This window comes from Perna viridis, chromosome 8 (assembly GCF_037379345.1).
Source record: "Perna viridis isolate PV_CMFRI_1.1 ecotype Kerala chromosome 8, ASM3737934v1, whole genome shotgun sequence".
Lineage (NCBI taxonomy): Eukaryota > Metazoa > Mollusca > Bivalvia > Mytilida > Mytilidae > Perna > Perna viridis.
The window spans coordinates 6,583,637-6,608,744 of record NC_142452.1 but is presented as its reverse complement, the minus strand read 5'-3'; the positions used below and the strand labels follow the sequence as shown (position 1 = coordinate 6,608,744).

The 25,108-nt window shown below is 33.1% G+C and overlaps 1 protein-coding gene and 1 long non-coding RNA gene across 2 annotated transcripts; both read left to right on the top strand.

Moving 5' to 3' along the window:
• Window positions 1-4,123: 4,123 nt before the first annotated feature.
• Window positions 4,124-5,973, top strand: LOC148609119 (uncharacterized). Its single transcript, XR_015914478.1, has 3 exons — window positions 4,124-4,259; window positions 4,886-4,989; window positions 5,576-5,973. It is a non-coding gene; the product is annotated as an uncharacterized LOC148609119 (long non-coding RNA).
• A 6,446-nt stretch (window positions 5,974-12,419) lies between these two features.
• Window positions 12,420-14,324, top strand: LOC148609118 (uncharacterized). Its single transcript, XM_088542750.1, has 2 exons — window positions 12,420-12,626; window positions 14,071-14,324. The coding sequence occupies exons 1-2, from the start codon at window positions 12,560-12,562 to the stop codon at window positions 14,322-14,324; spliced, it is 321 nt and encodes a 106-aa protein (XP_088398876.1). The 5' UTR covers window positions 12,420-12,559.
• Window positions 14,325-25,108: the final 10,784 nt, after the last annotated feature.

Genomic DNA, 25,108 nt, shown 5'->3' with positions numbered 1-25,108 from the left:
TTAAATTCGATGTTAAGACGTCTTTTTTCATATGTATATTTATATGTACATCCAAAAAAAAGAGGAGGGTTGCAGGGTCAGAAGAAATTTGGACCAGATATACCATCTTCGAATTATAAAGGAGAAGGGTTTCAGATTCAGAGTAAGTTCTGACTACATAAAGTTGAATTTGACCATTCAATGCCTCTGTTGTTGTATTGAATAATTGTTGTTCAAGATAATTCTTTTACAATGGAAATAATAATTTCTATTTCTGCTCTTTGTCTTCCCTTCATTATCTATACTTATTGTTTTATGATCGTGTATTAAAATTTTGTAGGTACTGTCAAGTGTTAATTCTTTTATTATTCTGGAACATCAGTATTGATTTCTAATCTCTGAAAGCCTATCAACACATGATAAACATACATTTATCAATAACATTATATTATAAATTACTATTGTTACAATATAATTATTAAGACGGTGTAAAACACATTATTATTTTTTTATTTCCCCAAAACCGACAGGTATTGAAACATTTAATAAAGTACATGTAATAGTACAATTATTAATACATAATAGAATTTTAACGCACTCCTATGTTACAAAGACGAATTTGATTTCATGAATATTTGATTATTTATCACCAAAAAGGATTAATCCAAGGATTGCAAGAACTTGTAAAAATTGTAGGTAATTCCTCTCTTGGTATAATGAATAAAATGATATTATATAAAAAATGCAGCTGGTAATAATTTCAGGACCAAATTACATGACAAAATAAAAAGTTCGAAATCTTGTGTGTAATATTGGCATCATTATTACTTTAAGTGGCTCTCTAATCGAAAGTAGATATCATGAATTAAATACTTAAACAATGAAAATGAAGGGCCTTAAATGAAATACATGGTTGAAAAAAAAATATTGATAGATTGATGTCTACAGTCAACTGATATTAGTTATTAATGCGTCTTTGTGTCGTTATTTCATTTTTAAAAATCAATTTGAAGAAGTGTCATTGATTTTCATTACTTTTGTTGATGGGGCCCTTCAGAGCTTAATCAAACTGTGTTCTCGTTAAGGATTACAAGGCATATGATTGCACTTTACTTTAGCTATTTTTTTTATTACACAACTATAAAATCAATTTCAAGATCATCTTCAATTTATAAATCAATATTATCGGTATTTTATGAAAGAAGGTGGACTGAGGTTTCCATGATAACATTGCCTTTATAATGATACAAACAGATGGTAACATACAAAGAATGTTTTGATTTGTGTATTCATTAGTATTGCGAAAAGTAGTTTAAGTTTGATTGGAGTTTTGGATTCAGAAGAACTCAGTTAAAAAATATAAATAAAACTCTCTGTTTATGTCTATACATCAATTAATTATCCACCATGGTAATTGACCCATTGGGTCCCTTATTGATGGGTAGACCATGATGGAGTAGTATTTTATAAATGTGTCTGTGTAGATGTGTACTATTGTCTTGTATATCTCAATTAAACCAAAAACCGGAAATCAAAAGAATGTAACCAAGACCATACATAGAAAACAGACACACTACAAAGAACATAGAAGAACAAAAATAATACGTACAAATCAACAAAAGCTCTTCAAACTGGGAACATGGACAAGGTGCACCGGTAAGGTAAGCGTCCTCTGATTTTATAGATTACCCGCCGAGCTGCTCATAAAAAGTCAAGTCCGGGGTCAACGGAAGAGAAAAGGAAACCTATGACACTTTGATCGGTTCTCATAGTGCAGATGAATACACTGTGACGATCCATGAGTTCAGTTTGCCAAACAAAAAACTTCGCTTACACTACCGGTGCACCTAGTCCATGCTCCCAGTTTATAGTGAAGTCCGAGTTGCTCATTTGCTTTTGTTACTTTGTATGTATGATTTTAGTTACTTTATGGTCTTTGTTGTATATGTCTGTTTTCCATGTCTGGTCTTTGTCCCTGGATTACATTCTTTTGAATACCGCTATAACCTTGGTTCCCTTGATTACTCTTACATTATTTTCCCTGTATCAATTTGATCCGATGGTGCAGTGTAGCGAATAGAGTCGTCACATTCTGAGACTTTTGTATAATACTGATTTGTTGTGACATGCATCATTAATTTGATCCTCTATTCTACATAGCAACACCTGGATGAGCTGTCCCGTACTACCATGCATCATGTTACACTCCTAGATTAATCATACGAGGAGGAATGACCCTGTCAGCGAAAGATATATTTTTATAGCCTAGCTGGCCGAGTGATCTAGGGCGTTGGACTTTGTGCAGGCGGTGTTGCTATAAGAGTCATCAGGAGGGAAAGACATAAATGTGCACACAAATACATATTATGAAAGTCTTTACAATAAATGTTTCATCCTAGGCAACCTAGTACGCTTATATGTCTAATTGGATTTCCCCATTCGGTTTAAATGGCACGTTTGAGTTGCCACAATCAATTGCCAAGCTATCTTAGCTAAACAGTTAACAATTTGATGGCTTGTATATGACCCTTAAGTTATCTACTGTATAAGGGTTCTACACAGTGACACGTGGTTTCAGAAGAGTTGGTATTTGAAAATTTAGATAACCGCGGGTGGCCATTTCATTTATTTCGTCTTCCTCAGACGTGACATTTTTAGAGCAACTCGGCGGTTGTTTCTATAAAAGAAGAATCTGACCATTACTGCACCTAGTCCATACTCCCAAGTTTTTGTGGAGTACGGGTTGCTCAATTACTTTAGTTTCTTTGTTCGTCTTATTTTCGTTATTTCACGTCCTTTGTTGTGTGTGTCCGTTTTCCAAGTCTATGTTTTATATATATATTTTTAATTTATGTTCGAATCTTGTTTCCCTTTATTACTATGTCAAGGGAAAAGAAAATTAAAACCATGAAAAATGTATAAATTGGTTTTCAGTTTGATTTGTCCATGTGTATTACTGATCGCATGGCACTGAACCAAAACATTTTAAAGCTTGATTGGTTGACCCATCATGTTTTTCGGTCATTGGAACAGCTAAATATATACTATTATTCCTTTAGGAGTCATCATTTTACGATCTTGTATAAGTGAGTACAAATGTTAATTTAGAAATATTATGATGTTTTATCATTTCGAGAAATGCGACTGATTACAATATTAAAAAGTAGCATTATTAAATATTTAACCGAATTGATGATACGTTTTTCTACATATTGATTTGTTCAGCCTTCATTGATGTTATCGCTACAGACGATTTTTGGACGTCATCACAATTTGACTGACCGATATGATGGTTGAGTTGTTATTGCCAAGGCTTTAGTTCTTTATGTGATGTCATGTTTTTCTTATCTACATTTGTATATGCTATTCTGTTTCACTCTGTTCTTAATTTTTTTTATGTAAATCGTCCTAGTTTCTTTTCTGTGTTTTGACCATATCTTTAGGTTGTCATATCCTCTGAATTATCCTTCTGTTTTGATCCTTCGGGTACTTTGTCGATATAAAGCTGAAGGTTGAAGTGATTCATTTAAGTCAGAAACTAGATTTCCTACAAAAAGAAGCTACAGTAATAAATATGTGCAGATAGATACAGTCCTTTCTGTAATTAATAAAAGTACTTACCGACTATATGATGTTGTGATATATCTATGATAGTTCATATTATTGATTTTTGTACAAGAATTATTTCGTTTAAGATTAAGATGGCATAAGTATCAAGGCTGCAGAAATATAATATAAAATTTATATAAATTGACATAATGGTAAAAAACTTCCTTTATTCCTTTACTTTGAAAATGTAAAAGCAAACAACAATCAAAGTAAAAGAATGCAATCCTCGCACTCCTGCAAAGTGAAAGCATGGTCATTGATCTTCAACCAATGAAGCATAAAATGAGCAGATCAAAAGCAGAAAATGTCTTATTAATTGAATCAAATATACATTTACCAATAATTTTCAATTCCCGAATGTCCGAAAAATTTTCACTTGAATGCGTACATAGAACATAAGACAGTTTTTACACATACACCTGTTTCTAATTACATGTGTAGAAAGGACAGGCTTTAATAGTCAAACATATTTAAAAAAACAGCCTTTTTTATACGAAAGTAAGTCTGTCGAAATATCAAAATAGACTTTTTTAATACAACAGATGAACACATTATTTGCACCAGTTCGTTTCGCTTGAAGATCACGTATGTGATGTGTTTTATAAATAAGAGGACCCAAGCCAATGAGGGAATTAGTTTTCCTTAATATACACACCAGAAACACCATAAAGGTAAGAATAATAACCATAATTATATGTGGGTGAGTTAATAAATAAAATCCAAATTAGATCTCGTCACCAAAGGTTCAAAAGTTACAATACAACGGTAAAAGGTATACATATAACCATTACAATCTTAACCTTTTTGAGATGAAATTTAGGAAAATAGTTGATTTAACATTAATTTTTCAAATATTTTTCCATGTTACATTAAACTGATCTATTCCTAATCAGTGTGAAAGAACATCGTTAATGTTTTACATATTACAAATATTTTTCGCTTAACGTTAAAACGTGTCATTACTGCAAATACATATTGAGTACAATGTTTTTAGTGCTTTATTTTATAAAATAAATATTTCATCTTATATTGATGGTTATATTGTTATAGCTAGAGTGTAAAACATTGACTGATATTTCATATTTATCCTTAGCTAAGCGAAAGTAAATTCACTGTTAAAAATCTGTTTGGAATTTAGGGAAAATCATACATGGCAGAGATTAAAATACCCAAGATTTTCTTTGTCAATATTCAGTTACATGTACATCAAACCTACACCCTCCCAAAAAAACCAAAATAAAAAGAAAAACATAAAACAAAAACAGTTTTATCATATCTGTATCCATGTCTATTGCAGAATGTTTGTGTTTATGATAGTAAGCAGTTTTCTGCTATCTCATCACATTGCGATGAGAAAACGTACCTATGATGGCCTTGTTATTGGTTTACTTGTTGGACTAGGCAAGTATTTGGAACATAAATGTGGAATTCAACTGGCCATAATTTATGTTTTAATGGTATATAATCATGAGGTATATTATGATGACTTCGTTATATATTTCGTACTTACTTGTAGTTTCATCGAAGGAAATGAGAACTAAGCTATATTTCACGGGGGTTATACTGAATGTGTAATCAAGGGAACCAAGATTCTAGCGGAAATCAAAAGAATGTTATCCGCGGACATAGTCAGAACATGGAAAACAGACACACACAACAACAAAAAAAAAAAACATAAAAAAGCAAAATAATACTTACAATGTAACAAAAATAAATGAGCAACTCGGACTCAGCTATGCGATACAGGTCTAATTATTCGATACAGGTTTAGCTATGCAATATGAAGTATGCGATACAGGATTAATGATATGGGTCGTGATACAGACAAACGAAAAGAACCTATATTGGGATACACAAAATACTTGTATTTAGTACTAGATATGTAATTATATTTATGAAATGTTTAATAAAGTTGTTTCGTTTTTGATGAAATAATTATAAAAATTCTTAACGGTTTCTTTTTTCAATACTTCTACAATAATTATAGGTTCTGGATTACCTGCCTGTTCTACGTCAACATGCCCACCATGTCCTCTAGATCTTCAATCGCAAGTTAATTTGGTCAGACATCAATTGAACGAATGTACAACTCTTGCAGAAACGTTACAAGAACAACTTAACTTATGTAGCAATGTTACCTGTTCCACCTGTCAAAGTTGTGTGCCATGTGAAACAAAGGTTACTACCTATACAAAAGAAGTAACAAACTTAATTCGTTGTGTAAGACAGGAGTGCTTTTCATGCTTAAACACATGTCTAAAAGAGTCATTTGTGAACTTCATTTTGAAAAATAGTAAAAGGTGGTGATCCACCTCTTTCCATCCAAACTATAATTATTATAACACAAAGCAAAAACATTAAAAGACATGTTGTCGTTGCATTGTATTTGTTTATGACATTTTATTGTTTTAATCTAGTTCCTAACCTGAGTAGTTCCACATCTTAGCCTTTTGATACCGTGAAAGAACCCTACTGTAGTATTCTCCCGGAGTAGGAACCATAGGGCTCCGCCACAGGAGGCTAAATTACCCGACCCTACCCACCTCTCCCTATTTCCAGTGGCAATCAAAATTTGTCGACCCCATTGTCTTTGTGTCCTATCCCTTTTTCATCGTCATTTCATGTTCATTTAATCATCAATTTCATGTTCATTGTCTGAATATAGCTGAAATATTGCTGCTCGGACGTTAAACCCCAACAAACAAACAAACATAAAGAATTTAAACCATGTTTTGTTTTCAATAATAATCATGATACAAAAACGATACATGTCATCATTGAACTTCTTGGTAAAGACATAAGAAACAGTCACTGCGAAAACAAACATCACAGAAGTGAAATACGATGAAGTTCGGCGTCTCATGTTCGTTTATTGCCTTAAAATGACTTATTATGTCTGTTCCATTGTCGATGTTATTAAATAAATGTCGTAATCACCTTTTATTTTCTTCCATTATATTTTTTTCAATTTAATTAAATTTATTTTTTTTCGTTGTATCTGTGTTTTTTACTCGATATAGACTGTTTTTGGTAATTTCATAGTTTTTGGAGGAACCAGTAATTTTCCGTCAAAAATTTCAATAAATCAGAGCGTGGCATGCTTATGGCCACTACAATTAAGGCAAACCAAATTCTCATGTTCACTATATAACCTGTATGAACTAGGTTATGAATTATAGCTATAACTAGGTTATAAAACGTGACAAAAATATACCTTAGTTTTCTCGTTTGAAATTTATGTAAGATTATTTAGGACTTAATTATCATTGGGAAACACAACCTTTCTGATCGGGTGTAAAAATCGTTATAAAATCCAATTATTGACCAATTCTGTAAAAGATGTACAATGATATGGACGTTTTTCAGAAGACAATTTTTATATTAGTCCGAATATGAAATAGTAATTTTAATCATATTTACTAATATTTTATAATATCTTTAGAATACTTATCTGTGAGCTAAGAAGTTTGAATGTAAATATCTCAGTCGAGGCTAGTTCGGGGTTCTCAGGGATTAAAGTTTTTTGTCATTTGTGCTCAGAAAAAAAATAGTAAAAACTTATCTTTGTTTTCTCATTAAAGAGACAAGATTATTCCTATTTTTGCCGTGTGAGATTTAACACGTGGGGTTTGTGATGTCACCATAAAATGTTTCATGACTTCTTGTAAATTCGATAGAATTTATGCATTTAGGGCTTATGAAATGTGATACTAATCACATTATCAGTTTTAATGTTGCATTATACAGATGCGAATGAGGTGCATTGTTTCGTACACAAAGTTATGCCTCCATAAATGGTCTACTTCCTTTTATCTAAAAACCTCATCACATTCGAACTAAACCCTATTCTATACCTTTCACTCTTTTACAAAACAAGTCTTGAAACTTCTGTTCCTGAATCTACCTCATTATTATAAAGATTTTTTGCCATCATTTGGAATACTGGTTTCCACAGAATCTTTAAACCAGTTTGCCTAAAAGGTCAAGATGAAGGAAAACGATTACTTCTTCCACTACCGTTTGTCAATAAAGGTATAGATGCATTTCATTTGGCTAACATCCTCCATCACAAACAGAATTCCCCCATATTTTAAATACAAATCAATACCAATTATTTCCTATTCTTCATCTATTGCATCCAAAATTTCAATTATAAAAGCCTATTGCAGAACCTCGAGATTGAGGACTTCAAGGCTAAACCACTTGACTCTTTTTCAAAAACTCTCCATTCAAATATGATCCTTTACGGTCACGTCATTACGGGAGATTTAAGCATCATCGAATCTCCTTTTTAAATGTCCCAAGTACCATGAACAGCGCTCCATAAATTGGAGTTATAACTTTTAAGTTCTTATGGATGCTGTGGAGGACTAGGCAAGAGTAATCAAGGGAATCAAGGTTATAGCGGTAATCAACAGAATGTAATCCAGGGACAAAGAGCAGACATGGAAAACAGACATACACAACAAAGAACATAAAGTAACTAAAACCATACATACAAAATAACAAAAGCAAATGAGCAACTCGCACTCCACTAAAAACTGGGAGCATTGACAAGGTGCACCGGTAGTGTAAGCGTCCTCTGCTTTTCAAGAATATGGATAAAACGAGAACAAGAAGACATTGATTCTCTGTGAGAGTGGATAAAGGACGTAGTTTTGACACAAATGAAAGTTTTATATAGATCAATGAATGTCAATGCTACATCAGTTTTCAAAGACCCCGATGTAGCAAAAACAAGTGTTTTTGTCTGCAAACGTATTGCATCGAATGCTTAATATCAGAGGTAGACGTAGAAAATAATAGCAGTGGTAAGACCTATACTGCCACTACACTCTCAAAAGAGGAGATAATGGATAACCATAAATCTGTGCTATCCTCTTTTGGTCTGTCTACCAAAGACGATTTACTATCTATGTACAGGGTTCCTAAACTCCACAAGAATCAATACAAACAACGCTACATAGCTGGGTCTACAAAATATACCACCAAACCTCTTTCAAAACTTTCAACTTATATACTCACACCTGTCAAAGAGGGTCTCTAGTCTTACCACAACCCTTTTTACTCCCGTTGCTGTATTCATTCAATGTGTATCATGAAAAATTCGAAAGATCTTTTGGAGACTATCTATTCAATATTATCAAAATATAATAGCATTAAAACCTATGATTTCAACACTGTCTTCATCTATTCCTCATACTCAGTTAAAATCCCCACTCAAAAGCATTTTACATCGTTCTTCTCCAAACAAAGATGGTAAACCTAGATACAAATATACAGTTCTTGGTAGAGATTCCTCATACTTTGTAAAAAAAATTCATAAACATCTTCCAAATATACTGAAGGTGTTTTCAAGATGCCAGATGTGGTGGACGCCTTTTTTTTCTCAACAAATGGTCGGCATTCCAATGGGAGCATTGCTGACCTATTCCTTCACTCTTGAAGCTGACTGAGGCTGACTTTATAGCAAATCTGATCCAAAAGAAAGAACATCGTTTAACTAGATCATTAATGCCAGTTTCCACTATATAGGTGACGTATTATCGTTAAACAATCCTAGTTTCGAGGATACATCGCTTCTACCCCGAGGTACATGAGATAAAGGATACTACAGACATTGCGAAGTCAGCCTCATATCTGGATCTTCACTTAGAGATCGATAGTAAAGGAAAATTATTGACAAACGTGATGACTTTTCATTCAGAATTGTCAACATGGCTTTCTTCTGTGGCAATATCCCTTCAGCCCCTGCGTATGCAGTTTTCATATAAAAACTCATACATTATGTTACGTTGTATATATTATTTTAATTGTCGTGTTTGTCTGTTTTCCATGTCTTGTATTTGTCCCTGGATTACATTCTTTTAATTTCCCCTAAAATCTTAGTTCCCCTGATTACTCTTTAAGCTATCCGGAAAGAATATGGTCATCCCCGAATCCTCTGCACCAAAATTTCACCGAATTTTAAAAATTAAAATCATGAACAAATTAGAGTAAAAGTACAGTAATTGTTTTTTTTTTAACAATAATGAAATACCTGCTCACTTTTTCTGGAGTTTTAAAGAGTCCGATATTTTAGAAAATCTGTTTTTGATAGTTAATTTGTGGAAGGCACCTACATTTGTTATGAAAACCGATACATTTTTATAATATGTTACTCTGGTACAGATTTTCATGACAACATATAAAATAATATCTATCTTTTTTCACGGATCTCCATAATGTAAGATTTTGAAAAAATATATGTTTCCCCAAAGTAAAAATGGGTTTGCTTGTTTTAGTGTCTCAATATCGTTTTTTTCTTTATATTATTATAAAGTTATCTGTCATGACCTATCTGCAGAGTGGAACCTTATGGCAGATTTTAAGCACACTACAGTAAGCACTGGATATCATTTTTAACAAAGGAACCAAAGTTTTTTAAGAATTTTATAGTAAAACTTGTGTTTATATGTTTCTTTAATCAGTGTGAGGAAGTCAATAGCAGCCAAATATGCTACGATTTGATCACGTAAAATGCAACGTCATGAAAAATGTCTTAGTGTGAACTGGTATTTTAGCTGCACATGTAGTGTCAAATTAAAAAAGTCACCAGTTTACCTTCACTTATACATAATTAAGACAACCGAATAACCTTTCAATGTACAATTTAGAAATATTAAACCGCAAGGAAAACAGAATCAGCCTTTTAAGGATGAAGACTTTGGCTTATGATAAAATCCAGCATTTTTCTAATTTTAGCCTTAATTTTTTTTTCAGGTACTAGCTGTTAGGCTACAATTCAACATAAATAATAATTTTCAGTGTTCATATAATGCCACTTTCATGTTTTGGAATGGTCTTTTTATTATTATTTGTTATTTTTAATTAAAACAGTCTAATTTCATGAAATACATGCATACAGCTAAGTGTAAGGTAGAAATGCACTGAATCTGATGGAGGTGGGCTAGTATTAGATTGTCTCTAGAATCAATATCTGTTCTCCAATTAAGAGTGCAAACTATTTTAAATCTAAAAACAAATCCTTTTGCTTAAGGTTGCACAATACAGATGCGACTGAGGTGCATTGTTTCGTACACAAAATTGACCCGGTCTAATTGTGTAAAACTTCAAAATAAAAGGTGGAATTTGATGGAAGTATTGATTGTTGGTAGTGCAGCATTCGTACATAAATAGATACTACAATACTTGTAGAGGTAGGGGAGATGTAACATGCATGCTTTAATCTATATGGAAAGATTCTGGTCATCTCCGCACCAACATGCTATTTTCCAAAAATGCTAAATTTTGTACGAAAGTGCAATCATGAACATATGAGCAGAAAAAGGGTACATTTATTTATTTTTATTACAATAATATCATGCCTGCTTACTTTTAAAAACCTTTTAGAAAGCCTGTTTTTGAAAAAGAATATATTTTTTCACGAATGTTCATGATATAAGGTTTTGAAAAATATATACTTTATGCAGAAAACAATTGTTGGATTTATATTATCTGTTATATCCACTATAAACGACTTCTCATATTTACTTCAATTCAATAAAATTTGCATCTTGCTGCACTATTTAAAAAAGTGAGTTGGATAAAAAATATATGGACAAACATAACGAATGTTTGAACTGCTTGTAAGGCCAACAAATTACGTGCTCCCTAAGTTAAGCAAAATATATTCCCTATGATAAACATATCATTAAGAGTCATATCTTCCGATCAATACAAAAACAATGGTTTCGTCATCTAATGAACAAAAATGACAAGTATTAGTTTAATTTACTTGACTTACACTTTATATCACATATACAAAAGTAATTAAATATGATTAAGACAACATGATGTTACTTTACAAAGTAGATTTTCAGTATAACTAACTCAAGAAAATATGAAATGATGTTAAACTTACAAAACCATATTATATTTTACAAATAGGAAAGAATAAGATTGTTTCACATTGTATACATTTAAATCATGTTGATAATGTCTTCATTTTGTGCCATTTCTGATTTGCTAGAAACAAACACATGTTTTTAATTTTATTGTATATTTATATAAACATTCAAGTTTTAAAAAAGTCTAAAATCGAAATTCAACACACAGGGTATATAGATAAGTCTCAGCAAAAAGAAGCCGAATATTGCGTTTATTTTTATCAAAACCTTTAATTTGGACTTCGGGGATAATAAATTTGAAAATTGGGTTCAAATTAAAAAAAAAATTAACAAAATTAACACTCATTTTCGATTTATAAATATAATCCGAATACGTACCCATGGCTCACACACAATCATGATCAGTGAAAAAAAAGTTATAAATTACTACGCTTTCATATAAAAGGGTATTTTAAAGCACCTTTTATTACATTAACAAGATAATCTTTAATAAAAGGACATTAAAAGCAACCCCATACAAAATAGTTTAGCAAGTAAGAAGTTGTCTAACAAAAATGACAATGAATACGACATCGCCAAAAGCTTTTGCGCCGGTAAATAATCTGTGTTCGTTGTTAAAATGTCTGTTTTACTAATGATATTGGCATTTGAGGACTTAATCAAACTATCTTCATAAATTGATAATGATGCAAAATGATACATTACAAACTGGATGATGATAGTATCTCTACATGTGCTGCATCGTATATATTGTTGTTACAGCTTGACACTAATGGTTTATGATGATACTATCAAGTAGGTTCTTTGAAGTTTGATTATTGCTTCATGTTCAGGTAAAACTTTATTTGAAGAAATGTCAAAAAAGTAAATATATTTAAGATATATACTCCAGAAACAGAATTTTGTCGACGTACTCAACACAGACTTGAAAAGATAGGATAATTGAACATATTGAAATAGTTTTTGAATTTGAAATTTGTTGTCTTATGTACCATTATACCACAACTTTGTAGTGTTAAAGCAGCAATTGAAAAGATAGAATTCTAACTTAATCGTTTTCTTTAATCAGAACCCATTGCAAGATGAACTTAGGATATGTCTTGTGTGTTGTCATCACCAGAGCTATTCTTCTACATGTTACAGCAGAAGGTGAGTTTTTATAATAAAGGTAGATACACATAGTACTATTGCTTTCGCTCTTTTGTTGAATATTTGAAAGTTTATTTGTATGACATATACTTTCAATTTTTTCCCTCACCTATTCCATGTTAATCGTTTTGTTGAACACAGGTTTTAGTTCCACAGGACGTAAGTTCGTGTTACACAGAAATCATACTCTCAGTTTTCCAAAGCTATTTCGCATCGAATACCGTTATGAGGACTTCGTCATATATTATTAGGGTACAAATGTAGATAATACGCAATACATAGAACAACTTTTTCTGTATCATATTGGAAAATCATACAGAAATCAAGTATGTATTTTAATGAACAGATATACAGATATCGTTTTAAATGTTGTGAGAATTCTAACAAATAGGCTTCTGGAACAGGGTTATGATGCTACAAGATTGAAGTCATCACTACAGAAGTTTTATGCTTGTCATCATGAACTCGTGGATCGCTACGGTGTATCCATCTGCGCCATGAAAATTGATTTGTTCAACGTGTCATAGTTTTCCTTTCCTCTTTCGTCTACCCCGGTTATGACGTTTGTGAGCAACTCGGCGGGAGTTTTCAGAAAGGCACAGGACGCCTACCCTACCGGTGCACCTGGTCCATGCTCCCAGTTTTTACTGGAGTCCGAGTTGCTCATTTGCTTTTGTTACTTTTTGTATGTATGATTTTAGTTACTTTATGTTCTTTGTTGTGTATGTCTGTTTTCCATGTCTGGTCTTTGTCCCTGGATTACATTCTTTTGATTACCGCTATATTCAGCACCTATGGATTTTTCATATCACTCATGTTATGTCAGAACATATCGGAACTACGAGGACCTTTTTGTACCGCGCTACATCCTTTGTAATTAGGATTCTGCAACAAAATTATGCTGCCACAAGGTTAAAGTCAACACTACTCAAATTGTATGATCTAGGATCGTTATGGTTATTCAATATGCACCATGAAAACCAATTTGTTTTTTGTTTCACAGTTACTTTTTTCCTGCTTCGCCTATCCCGGACGTGACATTTTATGGGTCACTCGGTTTTTTTAAGAAAAGCAGAGGACGCTTACCCTACCGGTGCACCTGGCCCATGCTTCCTGCTTTTAAGTTTTTAGTGGAATCCGGGTCGCTCATTTACTTTTTCTATGCACGTGTAACTTTCATGATATCGGTGGTGTGTGTCTTTTTTACCCTTATCTTGTTGTTATCCTTGGATTATTTTCCTTTTTATTACGTATCAAATTATGGTTCTACTAATTTCCTTCTTACATCCTTGTCAAATTAATTAGGTAGCTTAATCTTCTTCAATCAAATATGTGTCAATTTTTAAATAAAAACACTGTATTTTGTATCTTTCATTCAATAACTATAGTTGTCTACCGTGATTACGTTAAGATAAGTTTGATTGTATTGATGTTTAATTTTTAGGTGCTGAAAATACTGCTCATCCTAAGGAGATGTGTCTACCGTGTCAATCAGAGGTTGATATGCTTCGAAATCAGTTAGATGCCTGTAATACCCATATTGAGTCCTCCAAGAAGCAGCTGGAAACATTTACAACACAAAACATTAAAATGATTCAGTGTCTGCGACCTACATGTTCAAAATGGTTGAATGAATGTCTCCCTGAATGGTTTGTCAAATTTATCATGAAGGTAAACACATATATTAAAGATTCATAAAATGAGTAGAAAAAATACAAGTCTGTGTCGTCTTGATTATTGTTACTCGCGTCTTTTTTTCAAAACGCACAAAAGTACAATATAACCAAATATATCTACAGAAACTTCATTATGAAACTTCATTATAAATGAACAGAAACTTCATTATAAATGTATATAAAAATGATAAACATTTACAGTGCAACATATTAATGTACAGAGTAACCAATGGAACCATGATTCGAGCGGAAACCAAAAGAATATAATCCAAGGTTAAAATCTGGGCAGGGAAAACAGTTAATTGGTTTTAATGCTATTGAAAAGAAATTACTCATTGAAACACGTTTACAGCATACCACAGAATTGATATTAATATTAATGGTATTCTTGTATTTCATCATCTTTTCATCTTTTTTCTACAATGTTTAATAAAAAGCATATGCATACCTTGAATAAAAATATTAAATTTCTAGAATAATACCTAGACCTTAACATGTTCATAAGAGATACAGGACGTTTGAAATCGAAATTTTATGACAACGTGATAGCTTTCTAATTGTAAGCATCCCTCCCTTTGTAACAATTTACCAACATCTCTAGCCACTAAAGTATTAATTTTACAGTCGATTCATTACTGTCGTGTATGTGATGTATACATTGACTTCTGCGTAGAGTGAAAAGGCTGTAAAATAAGCGTCTAAGGCAGGTATATGTCCTGTCATTGTTGCAATCATCACTTCGGAAGCTTAATTCAAATAATCGGTATGAGGTTTCCCACTTACTAATAAGACAAGGCACCTTCAATTAAGTTTTACGTGACACTTATAGAATTTTACTCACCCCCTAAGGAAGCAAGAGTAATCAAGGGAACCAAGATTCTAGCGGTAATCAAAATAATGTAATCTATGGGAAATACCAGACATGGAAAACAGATACACACATCAAAGAACATAAAATAACCAAAATAATACAAAGTAACATAAGAGCTGGGAGTGTGGACCAGGTGCACCGATGGGGTAAGTGTCCTCTGCTTTTCTAAAAACACATGAGTTGCTCATAAAAAGTCAAGTGAAGGGTAGACAAATCATTTTCATTGTGCAGATGGATACACCAAAACTTTATGACAACGTCATGATGGATACATCATAACATGCTCACCCTTTCGCAGCACCTGATGTTACCACCAGGGATGGGGTAATGATGATTTGTAATTGTAATTGAGTGTTATTTCTTACAAATTTTGATATTTTTAATTGTCAAAACGTTGAATTACATCTAATTTTGATTTTAATATTTCCAAAAAAAGCATGGAATTAAATTTCATTCTAACATATAATGGTAGACAAGTCTACAAGCTGCATTCTTCAATTAACTACTCATAAGAGGAGGGGGTAATAATTCTAGAAGACTAGTTGAAGGGGAGACAACAAGCTAATAGGAATACAAAGGCGTCTGACATGTATATATCTGTATTACACAATATATTATTGGTACTTCTCGATAATGTGACGTTACACAGATGGCAGCCGCGGGAACGTCGCGTACAGGTACATGCATCGCTTCCAACATACTGGGGGTCGAGAATAAATCAAATAGCAATAAAATGAAAGTTATCGTAAAATGAATAAAATATTCTCGAAAATAAGATTAAACTTCGCACATATCAATATTCAACAGTCCATGATCGAAAATGATTGAATGTCCATGAGATACTATCGCGCATTGTGAAATCTGAATATTGACCAATTAAATTAACATTTAACATGCGTCAGTCTATGTCTTTATTTACTTCCTTGCTGCTCCGGTGTCGACTGCATCTAGGGAAATGACTTCTATGGTATTTAGCTGCAGATTGGCCCAGATATCACTAAATTGTTCAATCGAATAATGACTGATCTTACGAGCCCATCTAGATCTTTACCGTACACTAATTAATCAATTAGTCCAATTTGCTCGAGAAACATTGTTGTGGATTTGGACGACATCTCCGACATTTATATTTTGTTTGTTTTGTCCTGCGTATCGGTAATGTTTTCTTAGTGATGTGAGACATCCCTGCCTCCACCGTTGAACTACATACTTCAAAATTTGTGATACAAATTTCGACTGTCTTATCACAGATTAACGTGTTATGTCACTGGTTCCATGTTGTTGATCAGTATTTTCGTATCCGGTGTACAGTATTGTCCGAATTCTTCTCTAATACAGTAAATGTGACGTGTGATGGGTTCGTCTTCTTTCAGATCTGAGGAAACGTACGTTAGTGGACGGTCATTGAGTATGCTTTTGACTTCCGTAACGATTGTGGTGAGTTGCTCGTTGTTTATTAGTGCTCGTCCAAGTACTTTACTAATACAATATTTGGTTAATCTAACTAATCTCGACTACCACCCACCGAACCTGGGTGCCCTCTCTGGAAAAGCCATATAGTCATACAAGAGTTGACCTTTTCTGTCTAATGTTCGGAATGCGTATAATATTCTATCTCCTTTGCTCTTGCAAAAAATGTTGAGGCGTTGTCCGAGATCATTATTTTCGGAAGAGATTTTCTGCTGGTGAAACGCCGCAACGCTAAAATGAATGATTCCTGTGATTAGTCCTGTAAGATTTCCAGATGGACGGACCTTGTACAAGCACAGGTAAACAGACATATATAGACTTTTCGGTTTTGTCCCACTTTTGTTCGAATTTGTAGGGGTCCCGCAAAATCTACTTCTGTGACGGTAAATGGGTTATCTCGAAGTCTATCGGCTGGGAGGGTTGATGGGTCCGGATGTGGATATGGTGTACCTGTAACTTTACGCCAAGTTATACAATTGCGTAGTAATGCTTTTTGAATGCTTTCTAATGGTTGGAATCCAATAATGTTGCCGTAGAACTGTAACAGTGCTTTCTAAACCACAATTATAACAGAATAAAAAGTCTGTTATAGCTATCTTTCATGGCCGTGATCAATAAGCAGACATATGACAGGTAATTTTATTATTAAGGGATCACAATGCAAACAATAAGAGAGAAAGAGCCAGAAGACTCCCATCTTGAGGGCGAACCCTCTTGAACTTGAATCTCTATCTCCGTCTTAGTTCTGCGTTCTTCGTCTAAGTTCTTTTTAAACAAAGCCCTATCTCCCTATATAGACTAACGATTATGTAAAACAACTATGTATTGATCAAACCCCCTGTTCATGTCTATGTTATGATTAATTTATTGTATTTATTTCCCCCTTTTAATTTGTCGTTTATTATAAGTAGTACCCTCTTAATTGTATAATTTCTTCATGTACCCTTGTCATCGTAATGGATATATACTTGTTTATGCATACAGGTATCTCACATGTACATTTAACACCATTTTGATTTTGTGGTTATAATTTGTTTTATTATCTGTTGTCCACATAGGAATTTGATTATGTATTGGTGGTTATTTTATACCTGTTCTGATGTTTTTTATAGTTGTTTTACCCCTTATATATATTAATGTAATCAATAGTTCACATGATATATCACTTATAAAGTCTCAATGTCCCTACACCTTCCTCCCTTTCTGAAAGACTAACATTATTTAATCAAAAATGTCAAACCACCGTCCTATCACAAAATGAAGGTGGTTTCTGATGTGTGCATCCAGTATTATAAGATCGGTCAACTTGTCCCATGCGGATTTTAGCGTGTTTGCGCTGTTAATTCTTCATCCATCACAACCATTTTGGTCATCATGATCAATGTATAAATTTAACGTTTTCACAAGACTGTGTTTGTTCATCCCGCATTTCTCTGTCAATTCTCAATTATGCATTATGGATCTATTCCTTTGAATTTCGGACACGGTTAACGGTCCAGTTTGCTTGTCCATTCTACAATATCGTATAAATTTGGAAACGTTGGCGCTCACTATAAGTATTTGACTGTTGCCTCGCGCGCCTCGTTTTCCGTGTCGTCTGTATTGACGGTAAATAACTGTTGATTTGTAGTAGTCCATGTTGGCAAATTTTCTGAGTCGATAATCTATGCTTGGCCATTCATCCACAAGACACTGTTCCAGACTTTTCCCGGCTAATATTCCTTTCGATAGTAAGTCGGTCGGATTTGAATTTATTTGACAGTAGCGTCATTCAAACTTACTCCTGATATCCTTTATTTCCCCAATTCTATTTCTTACAAAGGCTGGTAGTTGTTTTTTTTTCTGATTTCGACCAATTTAGCACGATTTTACTATCGCTCCATAGTGTGGCTTGTTCTACGTATACATTCCATTCACTATTTTAAAAGCCTCTCTCCTTTTACGAATGCCATAAGTTCAAGCTTCGGAATTGTTGAAATCTTCAGTGGCGCTACCTTGTTCTTTGCCATTATCAACTTACTTTATTTTGTCTCCTCGTCTACGATGTATCCAAATGAGCCATAGGCTTTCAATCTAGCATCAAAGAATATGTGAACGTGTAAATTGTGTCCATCGAATGTTCCATTCAAGTAATATCGCGGAATTTCAAGTTTTATACATTCATCCGTGTCGTGTTGATTGTATCTCGACTGCGATATCACCTCTCCAGTTAAAGGCTCGTCCCATTCAACTTTCAACTCCCAAATGTGTTGCATCAACATTTAACTCCTAACGGTTACGTAGCTAATACTTCTTAGCGGATGACAGACCTTTGATGACTAACGGAGCATCTCACATTTTGTAATTAAGATATCCTTGACTAAAGTAGGTTCTCCGTGTGCAAAAAGAAGTGTGTCATTCTCCGTGTTCCAACGTAAATTGAGTATCTTTATTAGCTTGTCTTCGTCGAATACGTTCTCGATTGCTGCTAGATTTCTTAATTCTTCGTCGTTTGAGACCCATCAAATTTAAACCTGCCTTCTTGAATGAGCGTGATGTGTTAAATAGTCAATCAAATCGCTCTGTTTAGTGAAGCTGAAGTTTATGTTGTCCACATATAAGTTTCGTTTGAATACTGACGTCCATTTATTTGGTACTCGGTCAAGTGTGTAATACGGCATTCAGAATGAGAGACGAACAAATCGCTCCAAATAATACGGCTTTAAAGCTGTATGTGATGAACAGACTATTGGGATCGCGAGGGTTACTTAGCCAGAAAACCTTGTTACATCTCCATCCTCCATATCAAGACCAATATTGAGAAGAGAAAAGCCTTTTCAATATCCGTCGCTACAGTGTATCTATGCATTCTAAATCTGAGAAGAATTCCCGTCTATTCGATCAAGTTATGGACAAATCAATCAGACACTCCTTTGTAGGTTTAGGTTCCACTATATAGATAGGTCACTGTAGATAACTTTATGACAATTTGTTGAAAAAAAGAAATATTGAGACACTTGAACAAGCAAATCCAACATTTTTTTCTTGTAAAAAGTATATATTTTTCAAAACCTTATATTATAGAGATCTATGAAAAAGAGATATTCTTTTTTATTTTGTCATAAAAATCTGTAACCATGGTGACATAATAAAAATATATAGCATTTTCATAACAAATCAAATTTTGGGTGCCTTCCCACAATTAATTGTCAAAAAACAGGTTTTCTAAAATATCAGGCAAGTTAAAACTGACAAAAATACTAAGCGGGCATGGTATTATTGTAAAAAAAAACAAATGAAAAGTTGTACCTTTTCCTGCTCATTTGTTCACGATTTTAATTCTAAAAGTTATTGCTAAATTTTGCATTTTAAAAAACAGCCAGTTGGTGCAGGGAAGATAACCCAATCCGGTGAGGACCTGAATCTTTCTGGCGTACTAATTCGTTCATCATAGACGTGCGTGCTTTTGGGTTGTACATCCCTCGACTAGACCTGACAAAAGATACCCGATTTTGGGCTTGACTGCTTTCTCCTCCGACTACTTTATCGTCCACAATGGACCAATAGTAATTTGCTACGACTAACAGTGAGTGCGAATGTCGGGTCATGATTGACTGGGTGCGCTAAATTCAAGCCAGATACTTGATAATAGATAGATAGATAATTGTTTGGTCGTGGGCACATATGTTCAATGGAGTTCAATCTCCGGTACAATAAGAACGTTCATGTGTAGTTCTCCGTCATCTGTGAATAAGTTTTATCTTTCCGGTGCTTAGATTTCGTACTTTTGTGCTCTCCTGTGTGTCTTCAAATCCTGACAATTTGACGGTTTCATTTCCGCTGACGGATAAGTTAAGTTCTATGGCTAGTTTCTCCATGATAAGAGACCTCTGTGTGCCTGCTTCAAATAGTATGTTTGCGTCAGTTTGTTGGAATCCTGAACTTACTTGCGATACGACAGTTGTCAGCAATACGTTAGTGGGTATGTGTAAGTGTAGAACTGTGCTTGTGTCCTTCGCGTTGTGCTGAACGTTCTGAATTTACATTAGAATTGTTTCATTTTCATCTCCTGGCACGATGTCCTTGCATACCATTGCTTGGTGTCGCTTCTTACACTTCCTGCAAATTTGACATGATTTACACTCGGCTATGTTCCAAGATAGTTAAAACAAGGACGATCACGTTTTACGATTGTCATACTAGCCTTATGATCTGTTATTTTCGTGTAGTAAATGGGAAATTAGGAACTTGTGACGGAAATTTGGATAATCTCTTCATTTAATGTCATCATAAAATCCTGTTTCCGTTTCAAAGTGTCAATAATGTTTGATGGTTTTGCGGTGTTTACATCGTCTATTCCGTTCTCCCGAATTTCGTCAAATTTCCAAAGAAATCTGGAAAGATACTACACTTCTATGTCCCTGCGCATTGCGATTTCAGGTTCGTAGTCATCCTTAAAGACACTGGTCACGGCGCCAATCTAGAAGACTAGGTGGAGCGAACGATTACAGGCTAATAGAAATACGAAGTCGTCTGACTCGCATAGATCTCTATTCAAGATTCCAGATTCAAGATGCAAAAAAAAAAAAAAAATAATAATAAATAAATCAATAGATTTAAATATTTATATACATAGCAGTTATCGAAACAAAATAGCAACTTTCTTAATAAAAATTGCAAGTCCTTTATAAACCTCCACATTGCAAACTGACAAGTGACCTTGCATTTTAAACAAACCTGGATATTTTATATAAGAATTTGATAATACCTTATTTCGATAATTTACGACGACTTCATGCTGACAAACAAATAGCAAATGAAATTCGTCACCAATACCGTTTCCACAAAAGGGACAGATAATTTCCACCTTCCTTTTTTCATAGGTATACGTAAATTGGAAATTCTAAATTTGGTTAACCATATCATATTATTAAAATTTGATTAGAGTAAATATTTTTCCACACCGAATTCCGTTTTAAATGTTCCATAAAATTGTCCCCTAGAGGAATCAGATATAGAGCTGTTCCAATTTGAAATAAACTGATCTGATAAATGATAAAACTCGTTTCAAATATCTTTCTTATGGATCATATATGTTTGGTTAAAAAAATAAGTACTTAAGACCAGTATTGTTCAATAAAGATTTGATACTGTTGAGCCATTCAAACTTGAATCGATCATTTAACATAAACATAAGTCTATACAATAAGGTAGTGACTTTTGGATCATCATTCAAGAGTCTATTCCAATATGACATCATTAACATTTTCATTTGAATTTCGAGAAGAACTCTACCAAGCTCCCCGTAAACAATAAAATTAGATGTGGTATTCCTTACATTCAATATTCTCTTATAAAATTTCATATGAACTTGGTCAATTAATTTTAAATATTTTTCATATCCCCATACTTCATATCCATATAATAAAATGGGTTCTGCCATTGAATCAAAAAGCTTAAGTTGTATTTCTATTCGGATTTCTTCATTTTTTATACATTTATAAATGAAATGCAACGATTTTTGTGATTGATTAGTAATCTTTTTCGGTGAATCAACAAATGTATTTGATAATAACACCTGAACATGAAAATAAATCAAAATTATCCAAGGTTTTACCTGTATCATTAAAACAAAGTTGTCTTTACATGTTCTCTTACTAAAAAGAATGACCTTTGTTTTTTTCTACGTTGACTGTTTACTTCTATTGGTCACAATATAACTGAAAAATAAGACTTTGCATGTCATCTTTAGACTCTGATATAATGACAGTGTCTTCAGCATACAACAAAACAAATAACTCAAAATAGATATAAAGTCTACCGTGAAATATGCTTTGAATCGTCTCTAAACATTTCCCACCTAAATGTTTGATAAAGTTCTCCAATCATAAAAAAATATTGTAAAAAGAAAAGGTGACAGATTTTCACCGCGTTCCACACCTGTTAAACATGGAAAATTTTTTAGATGCACCACCATTATATCTTTCGCATGATTTTATACCTTGGTACAAATAATATATAACTTTGAGGCATTTTTTTTTCTCATAGACAAGATCTTGATACAGAATCAAAAGTCTTCTTGAAATCAATAAAAATACCAACAAACGTTTCTTCTTAAATGAAGACTATTATAATTCAACTAACGAATGGAATGTAATACAAAAATATTATCAACTTTAGAATACTCCTTTCGAAAGTTTGATTTTCTTATATCGGTGTCATTAAAAACTCTGTTGGAGTACGTCAAGCTAATGTGACGTTACATAGATAGTAGCCAACAATAATAGTTCGAAAAACATTTTCTTATGACTGATGTGTCAAATGTGAAATAAATTACAGTTTTCTTTTTCATATCAATGTATCATGAATAATGATATCTGTTTTTGATTAAAAACAATTTAAAACATAATTTATTCAATAAATTGTTACAGAAAGCAGAAATATTATTAATGGATATGCATGAAGCCATGTTTATATTATCTTTTTTTCCCATGTTCACAACTTGCATTTATGTTTGATTGTATGCCATTATTCTACTTTTGTTCTGTACCTCAAAATTATTAAATAAAATCTATCTAGAATACACATTATTTTAACAAAAACTATATAAAAAATCCACAAAAAAATAATAATTTGAAGACAAGAAATCAAGAAATAAGTATCGTGGTAAGACTAAACACACTCATTATTCAACGGATCAAAGTTTTCCTTTCCTCGTTTGTCTCCTCCGGGCTTGACTTTTTATGAGCAACTCGGCGAGTGTTTCTAGAAAAGCAGAGGACGCTTACCCAACCGGTGCACCTGGTCCATGCTCCCAGTTTTTAGTGGAGTCCGAGTTGGTCATTTGCTTTTGTTACTTTGTATGTATGATTTTAGTTACTTTATGTTCTTTGTTGTGTATGTCTGTTTTCCATGTCTGGTCTTTGTCCCTGAATTACATTCTTTTGATTACCGCTATAACCTTGGTTCCCTTGATTAGTTCCGAAAGAGGCTCGGTAGTACATTTTGCATAACCAGCCATAGAAAAACCAAAAGGAGGATAGAACAGAATTATGGTTCTCAACTATCTCTTCTTTGGAGAAGAATAAGTCTTTATACTAGTATCTATGTCAACTTCTGATTATAAACATTGGTTGTGATGTATCTTGCAAAAATGATAATAATAATAATAATAATAATTAAAAAAAAAGAAAAAAAACAAAGTTGTTCTGGACTTTGTCTGCTGGTACAAAAACATACTTGTCATGTAAAGATGAAAATACTTTTGCAATATCGGGATCTTTACAAAAAAAACCTGATGTTGCTACGATACTCATGGACATACTTGGAACTATAAAACGTTTTAAGATTAAAGACATATTATAATATGAGGCCCTTAACAGGCTTTGAAACCACAACTGTGGTCGATTTTCGATTGCTATATGAGCAGCATTCGACTTATTAGGCCAGGCTTGTGTGTGTGTAAATTACTGCCTACCTTAATCATGTAAACAGACACTCATAACATTCCGATGTGTATCATCTGTTTTCATTGTTCTACTTATTTAATTCGCCTGGATTCCTTCATTGTAATAAAACACAAAGCAAGTTTCACTAGTGACTATTTCAACTGACAATTCTAGCGTAAAGTGTACAGCCAAAAATGGCGGTCTAAGGTTATCTCGATATCGGGGCAAAATAACGCGGCATAAATGGTCAGCCCGTGGTAAAACAATGATAAAAAGGAGTTTCCGTGATTTATTTCTTAAACATTTTTTATCTACTTTGAAAGCGAATCAAGGTCTTGTTCTCTTTAATTTTCTAGCATAGTACTCCACGGCATCCACGAGAGTTTAATGATAAAAATGAAAATAATATCCTTAATTAAAACAGGATGACATGTTTAGTTACATAACTAGTTTACAATATCAAGATGGTCCTGCGATATATACATATTTACAACATTTATTTTAAAACTGACATTAAACAAAATAAAATTACATGATAATGTTACTAAAAATGATACAGGTGATATGCACTTCAATCAAACAAGGTGCTCTTCTAAATAGGACTTTTTAAAAGATTCTACAGTTGTACAGTTTTTGAAATGTTCACTCAGCTCGTTCCAGAGATAGCTATCAGATATAATGAAAGAGTGTTTACTATTACATTTTGAACATACAATAAATTTTGATTGCTCTGTCTCACACTAAAATCTACTGTAAATACATTTAAATATTCTAGAACCAATATATTTATAAAAATTGCCTTTCTATATATATAATAATCAGGTATAGCGTCCATTTAAGTTTGTTGAAGAGTACAATAGATGGAGTCATAACATTTTGCTCATTTAAAATTATCCGAGCTGCTCTCTTTGGATGTTAAATAATCTTATCAATGTAAGCAACATTTTTGCACCAAACATTACAATAGTAATCAAAATGAGGAAAAACTACAGGGTTGTAAACCTTAGCATTGCTAGACATAAAACTACAGGGTTGTAA